Here is a 14,251-nt window from a genome sequence, read left to right on the forward strand (position 1 = left end):
GTTCTCTGTGGCCCCAGTTCCTGTCAGCCCGGGCAGGCGGGCACAGGGTTGTCGATTTTCTGCAGAAATCGACGCTTGGCTTGCTGTTTTTCACTATTGCTTGCTGTCTGCTCTCCTCCATGTCGTCTCCTTCATTCTGGTGACTCAGTTTACCCTGCCCTCTTCCTTTTCTGCCTCGTCGAGTGGAGCCCTGGGTAGTGAATGTCAGGCCTCCCTGTTTTTCCCACAGAAGCATTTGCTACTATGAATGTTCCTCTGAGCCCTGCATCCCAAAAATATGTTGTTTCCTCTCTCATCGTGTTTAAGACGTTTTCCAGATTCCCTCGTGACGTCTTTTTAGACCCATGAGTTATTTAGAAGTGTGCGGTTTCACCTGCAGGTATTTGCGGTTTCCCTAGTTTCCTCACTGTTATTAATTGTTAATAGGACTTCATGGAGGTCAGGCCACATGCTCTGGATGATCACAACCCTCTTAACCTGATCGAGGTTTGTTTCGTGGTGCACACGTCTTCCGCCACGGTGAGCAGACCGCGGGTACGGGGCACGAACGAGCGTCGTCAGTTACCGGGTGTGATGGTCCAGGAAGAGCATTTGTGGGGAAGTGATTCATATCATTGTTCAAATCTTCTATTTCTCTACCGATTTCTCCCCTAGCTGCCCCAGCAACTGCTAAGAGAGGGGAGTTTAAATCGCCAGCCGTGATTTTGGAGTTGTCTGTCTTTCCCTTTACTTGTGTCCCTTTTTGCCTCCCATATTTGAATCTTCTCTTGGGCCGCACACGTGTGCGCTCGCAGTGTCTTCCCGTGAGCCACGCTGATATCGCCATAACACGGGCCTCTTCAACTCTTCCCCTTGAAGCCCTTCTTCCCTGGTATCAGGGTGGCTGCCACAGCCTTCCTGGGCCCCCGTCTCCATCAACGTCCAGAGGCTCTGCAACTCCGCACGGAAGGTGCTCCCGCCACGGACAGGGCGGTCTCAGCATGCCGTGGCGCACCTGCCCGGCCCACCTCTGCGTGAGCTGGGGCGTTCCGTCCCGGAACGCTGGGCGGAGTCAGGTCTCCATTCCACCACCTGTCTTCTGCTTTTACTTCTTTTTTTTCCCTTCTCTTCCTCTTTTCCTGTCCTATTTTCTTCTTTCGGATTATTTTTTTTAATGTTTTACATTTCATTTTAATTTATCTATTAACTTTTCCCTATCAATGTTTCGTATTGCCGCGGGGATTGATGTGCACCAGCTCTCCGCACTGTCTTTGGTCTGACAGGTGTACGCGTCCATGTGAAAGGTATACAGAGATCCCGCCCGTGAGGCTGTGCCCCACCCCATCTCGGTGCTAAAGACACAGCATCTGCTACTCAACATGGATTATCAACTCCCCTAGGCAGCATTAGAATCTTTCTTTAAGCAATCATATATTTTTTTAATCAAGAAGAAGGAAGACCTTTTATATTTGCCCCAACATTTGGCATTTCTGGCGTCCTCCATTCTTTTGAGTTTCCATCTGGTGTAATAGCCCTTTAGCCTGAAGGACGTCACTCAGCATTTCTTGAAGGTCAGCCGGCAACAAATTCACTCAGTTTTATTTTTGTCAGAAAATGTCCGTATTTGTCCTCGTTCTGAAGGACGTGTTCTCTGCATAGAGAACTCTGGGAGGCACAGAGTCCCCAGGTCACCCTGCTCCCACCCACAGTCCTGGGACCTAGGCCATTCCCCTCATCCAGGAGGGTGGCGCCCGCTCCTTGTGGTCACCATGAGCTGGTGCCTTGGTCACCGTGGCCCCTATGGTGCACTCGGTGGCCAGGCACTCGTGGACCGTGTGCTTGGCCGCTCCTCACGTTCCCAGGAGCCAGCTCACTGAACCGGGCACTAGACTAAGGCCCTCAGATGGAGCCGCTGGCTGAGGCCCCGCTGGCAAAAAGGCCAGGCCAGGCCCAGAATGGGGGTCAACTTCCATCCAGATGGGTCCCTGACCTGAGGGGAGTGGGGGTCACAAGTCAGAACTCCCCCCCAAGGAACTGAGAAGCCAGGCTGCCAGGCAGTGCACAAAGATGTGAGGGGGGGAGGGACAGGGGAAGGGGAGTGGAGGAGGGGAGATGCTGGGAGGGGAGGAGGAGGAGGGAGGAGGGAGAGGAGGAAGGGGGAGGAGTGAGGCCGGCTCTGGTGGGGGCTCCCCTGTTGGGTGGGTGTTTGTCAAGGACATGGGGCCCCTCCTTTTCGGGAGGAGAGCTAGGACAACAAGGTCGTCCTTGGGGGGCTCAGCCGGTTTCTCAGGCCATGAGCGGGTTTCTCTCCTCTTGTAGGTTCTACCTCATCAGCGGAGGGGTGCCCTTCATCATCTGCGGGGTCACGGCCGCCACGAACATCAGGAACTATGGGACAGAGGATGAGGACGGGCCCTAGTGAGTATCTCCCCGTCAGTGGAGGACGCCCCAGCACCCCCCCCTGCAACCCCCGAGGCCCGGAGCACCGCGCTGTGGGGGGTGCCCAGCAGGACCACCGCCTGCCCCCCACATGTCCCCCCCGCCCGCCAGCAGACCCCTCCTGGACACTGAGGGCCACATCTCCGGGGCCAGCTCAGAGCGTGGACAGGTCAGGCGCAGCACCCGGCACTCGGGCCCTTCCGGTCGTGCCCCCAGAAGGTCGGCCCTGCTCCCTTGGGGCTCCGGCACTGGGTCCGAAGCCTTCCGGGGCAGGGAGAGAAGGCGTCACCGAAGAGAGGTGGGCGCGGGCCCCCCACAGCCCCGACTGCAGGCGGTCCGGGTGCCAGCAGGGTGGCGGGCACGGCCGAGCCTGCGTCCCTGCCGTGCGAGAGGCCTCACGGGCTGCAGAGAAAGTCTCCCCGTGAGCTCTGGGAGGCAGGGACCGCGGGGCCGCCGGGCTCTTGGCCCCAATGCCACCACTCACTGAGCCCTCTCCTCCCGCAGCTGCTGGATGGCCTGGGAGCCCAGCCTGGGCGCGTTCTACGGGCCGGCGGCCTTCATCGCGCTGGTCACCTGCGTGTACTTCCTGGGCACCTACGTCCAGCTGCGGCGCCACCCAGAGCGCAGGTACGAGCTCAGGCCGCGGGCGGAGGAGCAGCGGCGACTGGCAATGCGCGAGGCCAGCCACAGCCCCGGGGCTCCGCCCGGCACGCCGCCCGCCTGCGACGCCCTGGCCGCCTCGCTGCTGCAGAACGAGCACTCACTCAAGGCCCAGCTGCGGGCCACCGCCTTCACGCTGTTCCTGTTCACGGCCACCTGGACCTTCGGGGCGCTGGCCGTGTCCCAGGGCCACTTCCTGGACATGATCTTCAGCTGCCTGTACGGCGCCTTCTGCGTGACGCTGGGGCTCTTCGTGCTCATCCACCACTGTGCCAAGAGAGACGACGTGTGGCAGTGCTGGTGGGCCTGCCGCCCCTCCCGCGGCATCGCCACGCTCGGTGCCCACCCCACGCTCGACACCAACGGGGACGCACTGGGACCCGTGGCCTGCCGGCGGGACTCGCCGCGTCCGGGCAAACCGCGGGGCTTTGGCCCCCCCGCCGCCGGCCACTGCAAAATGACCAACCTGCAGGCGGCCCGGGGCCACGTCAGCTGCCTGTCACCAGCCACGCCGTGCTGCGCCAAGATGCACGGTGAGCGGCCGACGGAGGACGCGGCCCACGTCCATGTGCACGAGGAGGACCCCTTTGGGCATGACCCGCACCTGCACGGCTGCCTCCAGGGCAGAACTAAGCCCCCCTACTTCGGCCGCCACCCGGGGGCCGCAACGCAGGAGTGCGCCTACCACGTCCCGTCCAGCCCGGACGGCAGCCCCCGCAGCTCACGCACGGACAGCGCCCCCAGCTCGCTGGAGGGCCCGGTGGGGGCACACGCACTGGCCTGCTGCGCCCAGGGCGACCCCTTCCCCCTGGTCAGCCAGCCCGAGGGCAGCGACACGGCACTCTACGGCTGCCCGCGGAGGCCAGCCAGGGCGGTGGCCCACGGCCCGGCCCACTTCGAGATGCTCCGGAGGACGCAGTCCCTGCCCTTCGGCGGGCCCGGCCAGAACGGGCTGCTCCAGGGAGACATGTGTGAAGTCCTGTCCTTCAGCGCGGACGGCACGGGCAACATCCGGACAGGGCCGTGGAAGAACGAGACCACCGTGTAGCAGCCCCTGGCGGTCCCGCCACGTGAGGCCGGTGGGGCGTCGCCCCCCACAACCCCCTTCTCTGCGAAGGACCCACGCGGGAAGACGCCGTGGGTCACCTCCGCGTCCACCAGCCCTGCGGTCAGACAGGCCGTCCGTGTCTCAGTCACTGGCTTTCCGACCCCCGTGCCCAGTGTCCGGGCTGGCCCGGGAACAGAGCAGGGGTTCCATCAGGGGAATCACCCTCGGCACCTGGCATGTGCCCCATCTGCCCCACCGGCCTGGTCACGGCAGAAGACGTGCCACCCACGTCTTCCAGTGGCCGGTGTGTGTTTCGTCGAGCTTTGTTCCAAGGCGCAGCTGGGCCTGCTACTGCCCGGTACAGGGTGCTCTGGACCTGGGCCGTCACCACCAGCCTCTCCGCCAGCCGCCGTCTGAGGCAGAAGGCCACGTCGGCGCCTCTGCTCAGCACCTGTCCTACCTGCGGCCCCCACAGGCTCAAGAGCGTCACGGACGCCGGGGCTTGTCACCACAATCCGGGAGCGTGTGGGAACCGGGGCGGGGGGGGGGGGGCTGCCACTGTTCTCCAGGGCGCCGGCTGGGGCCTTCGAGGGGGCCCGCGCCTTCCGAAACGCCCCAGTGTCCTTCAGCAGACTTGACCGTCAAAGCCAGCCACTGTTGGGACCATACCCCGCCCCAAGGAGGGCATTTGGGGCCATAAAGTTCCCTGCCCCGAAAAGAAGGGGCTGGCATTTCCGTGAGCACCTGGGCACAAGCCCGGACTCGGTTTTGGTGAGCTTTGTGTGCAGTAAGGGGCCTGTCCCCGGGCAAGGGAACATTCTGAGGAACACGTGTGTGAGACTGTGCACGGCCGTTCTGCGGCACACATACGCGCACGTGTGTACACGCATGTACACACATACCACACACCGTGCACACAGAGTTCACGTCGCCCAGACATCCGAGCACCGGGTCCCACTGCATAGCCGTCATCTCCGTGCCTCCTCCGTGTGCCCCGCTGTCTGGGCAGGGGTGCTTCACCAGGAGCAGGCCCTCCTAACGCACGCAGGGAGGCGAGGGGGCGTGTCGGGGGTCCCCAGGGCCAGCAACGCTCAGTATCTGAGCACAAGGAGCCTTGCTTCCCAGGATTCTTGCAAACCTGACAATGTCCTGGACCAGCCACAAACCCCACGTGTCCTCACAGGTCAACCAGATGGGCAACCAGATGACCGCCGGGCAGTTTCTGTCTCTGTCCAGCCTGCTCGCCTGCTTCCGTAGCCGATAGGAGCCAGAGGCCCGACGCTGTGCTGTGTACACGCTGTAGATGCAGAACCTCACACGAAATACAGTATTTTGCACTGTTTGCCTTTGTGAGGCTGGTTAATGGCACCCGCGTCTGTCTCTCACCCGCAAGGGGGCGGGCCCGCCTCAGTGCGTGGCTCCCGCATCTGCGCCAGGACCCAGCCGGGACCGGGGAGCCCAGACAGGCTGTTCTCCCTGGACACCCTGGTCCTCTGGAGGCACCCACCGTGGTCCTTTCTGCCCCCAGCAGCCCCAGCAGCTCCGCATTCAAACCAAAGAAATTCAACACTAAACATTAAACCTCGTGTGTTTCAGTATTGATTCGGCCTCCTGAGTCCACTTGGGACAGTGTTGTGACATATCCCATCCGCATGTAATGTTCTCAGAGCATAAATCCACAGCTCACCGCAGCACAGACACCCCACACGGAACACACTTCCAAAAGGATGCGGGACGGGAGGTCAGAACCAGATCCAACGTCTCTGGTCTCGTGGTATGTCACCTCCGTCCTTTGTGCGTGAGTGTGTATATGTATACGTGTGTGGGTTGTGAGAGTTGGGCGCGTGTTGTCTGTGTGTGCATTTGAGCGTGTGTGTGTGCACGTGTACATGTGTGTAGGTTGTGACAGTTGGGCGTGTGCTGTCTGTGTGTGCATTTGAGCATGTGCATGCGTCCACACGTACACGTGTGTGGGTTGTGAGAGTTGGGTGTGTGTTGTCTGAGCGTGCACGCGTGCACTTATGCACGTGCGTGTGTGAGAGACGTGTGCCTGCCCTTCCCAGAGAGCATGTGAGACACACAGCGACGCCACGTGGGGGTGCATCTCACTCCCCCGGGGTAGAGGGACACCAAGCTCTCCCCATCAGCAAAGCCTCTGGAAGCCAGACAAGACACGTCTGGACCGCATCCCCGCCGCGGTTCGAGCCGAGACAGCTGGCGGCCAGGGCCAGGCTGTGCCTCTGCTGCTGCTCTCCGGACAGCATCTGCTGCGGCCTCGGTCGGCTGCCCCCGTGGGACCCTGGGAGGCCCGGTTTGAGGCTCGGCCCTCCTCCGGGCATAGCTGGCACTCCGGGCCTGGAGAGCACACGCACAATGACAGTTAGACCAAAGGCACCCCCCAGCCCTCTGACTCTCCCGAAAGGCCTGCTGAGCCACCTCTGGACGCCGGTCCCCTGGGGAGCCCCTGCCGGCTCTGTGGGGTGGGGGCTGGGTCAGGGATCCGGGCTCAGCAGCCCTGCCCCTCACCCCATTGCCCCATGCCCTGCCTGCCTGGCTGGGACTCTACAGGATGGTCAAGGGTAGCCCTGAGCCTCACCCACCTTGGGACAAGGATCAGCTCGAGGGCGTGAGCTCAGGCACCCAGGAGCAGCCTCTCGGGTGGGGGCCTCCCGAGAGGGGCCAGGCTCTGTGCTGGGCTGGGGCGGCCACCTGCCCCCCGCACTCAGGGCCCCAGGCAGGCACGTAGGGGGCCGCACGCAGAGGTGGTGGCTCCAGCCCGGCCGTGTCCACCCCACGTGCTGCCCGTGCCACGCCTGCCATCCTGCCACTCACCCTGTGACCCGCAGGGGTTCCGGGGTGGGAGGGGGACAACGCGGGCCACAGCAACCAGACACGCCCCTTCTGAGGATGGCCCCACCTCCCGGGGCAGCTGGGCCCGCCCACCCGCACGTGACCCTCTCACCTCCTCACCAGGCTGTGTCGACCACCCAGAGGCTGCGGCAGAAGGTTTCATTACACGACTTATTATCCAACAGGCACTTGGGGTTAAAATTTTGCCCACTGGATCCAAGATCAAAGAACGTTCTGCCGCCCACAGGTCAGGGAGGAAGGACATCCAGGTCTGATGTGCAGGGGTGGGAATGCCCGGACGGTGGGGCAGGAGACAGGACCAGAGTCCCCAAGGACACGGGGCACAGTGTCACAGGCACACGCACACAAGCACATGTGTGCCCACTCGCTTATACACATGCACACACGCTTACGCACGCTTACACATGTGCACATGCACAGGCTGAAGGCTTGATCCCAGCCCATCTTCCCCCAGAAGCTGGTCCTACCGAGACCCCACCTCCCATCCCACGGGGGGCCAGCGGCCCTCCCTCCGGGGTCACTGGAGAAGGGAGCCCAGTTCCCTGCAGGGGTCCCCCAGGCACAGCCAGGCTCCTGCCCCCCATTCCTGCCCCAGGGGCTGGCCTAGGGCACCACCGCCCCACCTCGGAGCGCTATGGAGGCCGGATGGGGAGTGTGGCAGCCCCTCATGCCGCAGAGGGATGTGGTTAGAGCCAGGAAGAATTTCCCTCCAGAAGCCCTGGCTGCTGGGGAGCTGGTGTGAGTCCCAGTGGACCCCACTCAGCCGGGCTGGTCCCGGGACACAGAGCAGAGCAGACAGTCTAAGGGCTGACACCCCACAAGCTCCCACAGGTGGCATAAGCAGGCGGGGCGCGTCCACGTCGCCCCTTCAGGCTGTGCAGAACGCAGCCGTGTGCTGTGAGGTGGGCAATCAAGAGTAAGGAACAGACCAGGAGCAAAGCCCTGGGGTCCCCTGTGTGTGCAGGCGCCTGAGGGAGAGTGGTCCGAACGACACCGATGCCTCACAATTTCTACATGGGTCACCCCCAAACCGAACATGTCCCCACGTCAGTGGGCCGAGGCGACCTCAGGCCGTTCCAAGATCCCCAGGTCTCGGGAGCAGCTCGGAATGTCGCACAGCAACAGCCTTCGAGCCTTGGCCAGATTTGAGCCCACGGAGCAGAATGCACTTCCATGTGCCCCGTGCACACCTGGAGCCACCTCCTGGTGCCATCGTGGCTGCAGGGGGATTTGAGCCAGCACCGCAGACAGACAGGATGGTTTTGAACAGAAGTCGTGTGGATTCTGCAAACACAGGAACCCCCACGGGCACCTGGGTCGGAAGCACGACCTATGACACCCCACAAGAGGATTCCGCACCCGCAGGAGCACGGTGGCCTTGGGAGACCGCCCCCGGCAAGCCTGAGGGAGCAGGAAGGGGCCTGGCTCAGGGTTACTGCGGCAGGCGATGGGGCCGGGTGAGGGTCTCCACACGCAGGCAGGAGCTCGTGGGGCTTGAATCTCCCCCGGCACCCAAGTGGGAGCCCTTGCACAGGTGTGGGTCAGACCCCATCACACGGCACCGCCATGGCAGCCGCTCGGGGACGTCACAGACAGTGCTGAGGGCCACGCCAGCTTCAGGGGCACACCGTTGGTGTGGACTGCTAAGAAGGAGTCCGGGACAAGCGCTCGTGTGGCCCAGGGGGAGAGGCCAGGCTCTGACATGGGGGGACGGCCAGGGGAGGACTCTGGGCCCCAGTAGATAGGTCTGAGCCCCGCACCAGGGGTCTGGAACAGCGGGAGGATGGTCAGTCTCTGTCCCCAGGCAGCTATGTCCTGGGGCTGGAGGGCCCCCACCGTGGGGCCGGGGACCCGGCAGTGCTGGGAGCAGAGTAGCACCTCCCCCCGCCCAGGTCGCAGTCTGGCCCCCCCACACCCCACCCACCCCTCCAGCACTGGCTTCTCCATTTGGTCTCAAGCAGGATGATGTGCAGAGGACAGAGCCAAACCTCGTGGGGCTGGTGGGACGGAACGCGCTCTCTGCACAGAACATCTGGGCTTCAGAAGCAGGTGCAGAGGCTAAGTGGCCAACTTCAACTTAGTCCAAATCTAACCAGATTGAAAATTACTCTAATAAGATCGATAACAAATGAGTTTTAGGACGCCTGAGTGACTCAGACGGTTAAGCGTCTGACTTCGGCTCAGGTGATGATCTCACGGTTCATGGGATCGAACCCCACGTCAGGCTCTGTGCTGACAGCAGGGAGCTTGCTTGAGATTCATTCTCTCTCTCTCTCTCTCTCTCTCTCTCTCTCTCTCTTTCTCTCTCTCTCTCTCTTTCTCCCCCGCTCATGCTGTCTCTGTCTCTCAAAATAAATAAATAAACATTTTTTAAATACTTAAAAAAAACAAGTTTCTGCATAATGAGTAACTTGGTGGCCTTGATAATTTACCACAGGAGCCTGAACACACTCGGGGACTCTCGTGCTTGGAGGAGGCCTGCTGAGCCCAGAGCCACCCACTTGCTTGTTCCGCACGTCCCTGGACCTGGTGAGCCCGGTGAGGACAGTGCCCCGCATCCCACGGTGTCCTCTAGGGAGGGCCTCACCTTCTGCTCTGGCCTCCTGCTCCTAGTGTGTAAGTGTCCTTCCTGGCTGTCCAGTGGCACATCCCTCCCCACGCTATGTCTCCCTTGAGCCCATCCACTGCTCCCAGAGGACCCCCTGCCCCACTGGGCCAGCGGGATGGCTGTGCCCACTCCCGTGCTGGCTTCCTGATGAATCCACGCGCATTTTAAATACACACAGCCCAGGGTTTGTCAATTCTACTGCAGGGGAGGGCGAGGGTGGGTGTGGGAGAGGGTGGGGGGCAGGGGCCACACTTGGGCCTTGCTGCGTTACGACATCAGCTGCTGGTGGGAGAACTGGACCAAAGACGGACATGGGAGGCTCACTGTGGGCCGGAGTGGGGAGGTACCTGGGGCCACCCTGAGAAGATGTGCTGGGCCCCTGGCAGAAGGGGTCACCAGTGAAAGTGGATGAAGAAAAGTTTGTGGCCGTGTTACATTTCCTGGGCCTCAGATTCAGATGTGCGGGGGCGCCCTGCTGCTGGACCCTGGCGGGGGGGGGGGGGGGGGGAGGAAGAGGCACAACAGCCATCCTGCCTCCCGAAGGCTGGGGCCCCTGGGCCTTCCAGCCTTTTCCATCTGGTTCCACACGCCGCATTTGGTAATGGGCCATCCACCTTACGCGCCTTCACAGCTGGCACACAGGTCAGAGCCGTCATTAAGGGGATCAGGAGAGAGGAGGCGGGCAGACCAGAGAAACTGGGACCCTGGGCATTAGCCAGCTCCCTGCGCCTCCTGCCTGGGGGAGCTGGGCCTGAACCACTTAGCTCAGGCTCTGATGAAGGAGGGAAGGGAGGGGAGGGGAGGAGGGGGCCAGCTCAGGCCAGGCTGCAGCTGGGGGCTCTCACGGGAAGAAGCGGGCCCTGGAGTCAGCCCAAAGCCCTCCAAGAAGGAGGAATGAAACATTCCAGACCAAGGGATGAGTCCAGACCTGGGGGTGGGGGAGGGCAGGGTGGGCCTGGTGCGGGGCTAGGTGCTCCGCCCTTCCTCTTCACTCTTCCAGCCTCCCTACTGTGTTCAGACAGGGATTAGGCTCAGGTCCCGCTGCAGGCCAAAGACAGAGCCAAGACCTGTGAGCCGGGGCCTGCCAGAGCCCAAATGCAGCACGGAACCCGGTGGCCCCCTGGCTCCTCCGCCGCTAAAGCATGGCCTGGAGGGGGGGGGGGGGGGGGTCCATCGGGACCACTACAGACCCTGCACACCCCAGGTGCCAGCCCAGGCTGAATGGTGGCCATGGCTAGGCATCTGAGAGCCCCAGGGCCTGGTCCACTCCCGTAAGGTCCAGCTCCCCGGCAGCGAGCTCAGGCCAGGATCCGGACAGGAGGCAGACCCTCACTGGGCCAGGTACAGAGGCAGGAGCCCCTGGCCGCACTCCACTGCTATCCTGGGGACCAGGGTCCACGTGGGACCCCACAAGCTGTGCAACAAGAAGCCTCTGCAGACACACAGCAGGACAGTCTGAGGTCGCAAGGTGTGGGGTCACGAGCCCAGGGTGACCAGGGTGACCCAAAGGCCCGTCCCGGATGAGAGTCCCTAGCAGGAGACCCCAGTGCCACCAACCCTGGGCCCTGTAGACCCTGCTGGACCTCCCGGGGAGGGCCAAGCCACTTGTCCTTCCACAGAAGGGTATGTCCTGCACAATGCAAGTGGGCTACACAGTAGGTGCTCAAGAAATGCTTGCGGAGTTGAAGTAAGTGGACACCAAACACGGGGCTGTGGCCAATGGCTGCAAAGAGCACCAGGGGAGCGGAGTCCCCTTGGGGCAAGGTCTTGACCAGGTCCTGGACCAGGGGCTGCCCCGTAGATAGCTGTGGAGCACATGCCCCTCCCTGGCAACAGTGGGGGCTCCTGACAAAGTGAAATCATTGAATGACATTTACATTCAGGGTGGACTGCGGCGGGGTCTTGCGGGGGAGGCAAGAGGTGAGGCTCCCCCCCAGGATGGCACGGGCAGACGGGAATCTAGGGAGCGGGGCAGGTCTGACGGAGGTTCTCTCCTTGGCCAAACCTTCCCTGGGCCCATCCGGTTTCAGCAAGAACACCGCCCTCCAAACCTGGTCACCCTGGGCCTCACTCAGCAGGAATCCTGGGAGGTCGGTGTGGCCAGAGCCCCCAGACCTAAGGTCTCCTCCCAGTGATTTCCCACCGCCAACCTTCCTTGGCCGTCACCCCCTGTGTCGGTGGTGCATTTGAAATAGAGCCCAGCCTTCCCCACTCAGTCGTCCTGAATACACGTGCCCACACTGCCGTGGCCTCTGTCCTGCTCTGCTCTCTCTGCCAGGGTTGGTGACGGATGGCCACTGAAAGGAAGAGTCAGGGGGAGCGGTTTCTGGCTGAAGTGACCGAATAGGGTCCCTGCGAGAGGCTGCCGGGTGATTGCACATCACGGCAAAGGAGGAGGGGCCCAACCCGCGGCCAGCGTTCTGGCCAAACTAGCTGGCAGGATTCTCACTAAGATGGGATGGTTTGGGGGCGCCCGGGGGCGCCATAAGTTGAGCACTGGACTCCTGATTTTGGCTCAGGTCATGATCCCAGGGTCGTGGGATCACGCCCCAAGTCGGGCTCCTCACTGAGAGTGGAGCCTGCTTGGGATTCTCTCTCTTTCTCTGTCTACCCCTCCCCCACTAGCACTTTCTCTCTCTCTAAAAAAAGATACACATATATATGAAAAATCTAAGTTGATGCACAACAGCCCTTTTGAGCCGCCTCCAAATCTTAAAAAAAAGACAGGACAGAGTTGCTGCTGCCCTCCCCCAGCTCAGGTTCCGTGCAGCACCCGGGTGCTGCTGGGGGTGCTGGCCTGGAGCGCCCCCCAGGGCAGCGCCACCTCCCCCCCCACCCCTGCGTGACCCACCTGGGTCCGAGGAACAAGGTCAGCAAAAAGTGAGCGAACCAGGTAAGAACGAGAAACCACCTGCAGACACGGCCACACCCAGCTCACCTCTTAAGCTGCACACAGGCCCCCAGGACCCCCGCACTGGAAACTAGACCACAGGGAAGGCAGAAGCTTGAGGAGAGGCCACGGGTCTCCCCCCCCCGTCCCTGTCCCATCGCTGGGACCCGAGGCCCAGGAGGCCAAGGGCCCCAGCAGGACGCGCCACACTCAAGAGTTTACAAAGTGCTGGCGGCTGTCCCTGCCACACCCCACGTCTCACGGCCTGAGCTGGGGCTGCGGCGAGGGAGGCACTGGGGGGAGGTGGCCCGCCAAGAGTCTGCGGCCCCTCCAGCCTTCCCTGGGTCCCTGGGACCCTGTCAGCAGGCAGGAGACACACTGAAGTCACAGCAGGTGTCGGCCCGACCACCCGCCCCCGCGACCTCCACAGCGACCAACTCAGTGTCAGGAGTCAGCCAGTGGCAGCCGCCTCTCTGCCCGGGTCTTTCCCCCGCCCAACTCAGGAGCAGTGAGTGGGGAAGGCCGAGGACCGCGTCCCAGCCTCCAGCAGGGCGCCTGAGCCCCCTTTCCTCTGGGGACTCTCCCGCTCCCTGCCTGCCTTGGGGTCTCTGCCCAAGACGAGAGTCGCGGGCCCCCCACGCGGTGCGCTCGCCGTATCAGCCCCTGCCCTTCTCATCCGGGGGAGCACGTGCCCTTTGCCAAGTATATTCGGAAGCCCCGGGCCACGTGCCTTTCACGTGCCACTCGTCAAATGCTGACGTCAGCCCCGTGAACAGGCTCGGAGAGGTCAAGTGACCTGCCCGGGACCACACGGTCAGGACGCGGCAGCCTGGCTCTGCCAGAACATCCGTGAGCCACGTGCCCCGCCGGCAAAGCCCTCCGGCCGCTCCGAGGAAGCAGCTCTGAGGCCCGCACTCACCCCGGGGCCCAGCCGGCCTCCGCCTCTGCCCCGTGCCTGCGGGAAGGAGGGGCGGAGCTTCACCTGCTGCGCAGGCCTCTCTCCACTGTGTGCGTCAGTTCCCACACGACGCCCCTCCTCACAGCGCGCTCTGTCGGGGCCCCAGCGACCACCAGGGCCGACAGCACGGGGGTGGGCAGAGCAATGTGGAGGGACAGCGTCCCGGACCAGGGCAGTGGCCTCAGTCACGTCCTGAAGGTTAACCCTCTTGCACGACGACGTGCACACTGAGCTCAGGAAGCTGAAGGCAGCAGGGTTAGTTCCCTCACTTCCCGCAGATGCACCAGAAACCGAGGCAAGTGACTATGAACACCTGGGGAGACGGCATTCTGGAATGTTCATAAACACGTGGAATTCGTCCCAGAGCTGCGTGGAACCATCCTGAACAGAGAACGTCAGCCTGAGGCCCCGGGAGGCCATGGAGGGATCTCTCCCTGGAAGAGACGAATCGGGAAACAGAGGTGGTGCCTGCCTCATGGCCAACAGCCCTCAGACGAAGGTGGGGGAACCCACCGGTGTTTCGGGGTAAGTGATAAGACGGAAGTCCCGGCACAGAAAGAAAAGCCCATTCACAAACCTGCCCGTGAGAGACACTGAGCGTTTGGCGGGCGAAGGGGACCCCTGAGAAGGCCACTGAGCTCAGCCTCGGTCCCAGGGCTCTGCGGAAAAGTCGCCAAAGCCGTGGCCTGAGAAGCTTTGGGAAAGCCGGAGAGCACAGGTCACAGGACGTCCACGAAAGGAACACACTTGCATGGAGTTCGGGGCAAAGAGGAGAGGGAGACCCCAATATGGCAGGAA

The 14,251-nt window shown here is 62.6% G+C and overlaps 1 protein-coding gene across 1 annotated transcript in view; it reads left to right on the forward strand.

Moving 5' to 3' along the window:
- The window catches only part of ADGRA1 (adhesion G protein-coupled receptor A1), a 34,243-nt gene extending 28,775 nt beyond the window's left edge, over positions 1-5,468 (forward strand). Inside the window, exons 6-7 of the mRNA XM_058698214.1 lie at positions 2,299-2,397; positions 2,923-5,468. Of these exons, the coding sequence (XP_058554197.1) occupies positions 2,299-2,397; positions 2,923-4,126 (1,303 nt within the window). The 3' untranslated portion in view covers positions 4,127-5,468. The remainder of the gene's footprint in view (positions 1-2,298; positions 2,398-2,922) is intronic.
- The last annotated feature ends 8,783 nt before the right edge of the window (positions 5,469-14,251 follow it).

This window comes from Neofelis nebulosa, chromosome 13 (genome assembly GCF_028018385.1).
Source record: "Neofelis nebulosa isolate mNeoNeb1 chromosome 13, mNeoNeb1.pri, whole genome shotgun sequence".
Classification (NCBI taxonomy): Eukaryota; Metazoa; Chordata; class Mammalia; order Carnivora; family Felidae; genus Neofelis; species Neofelis nebulosa.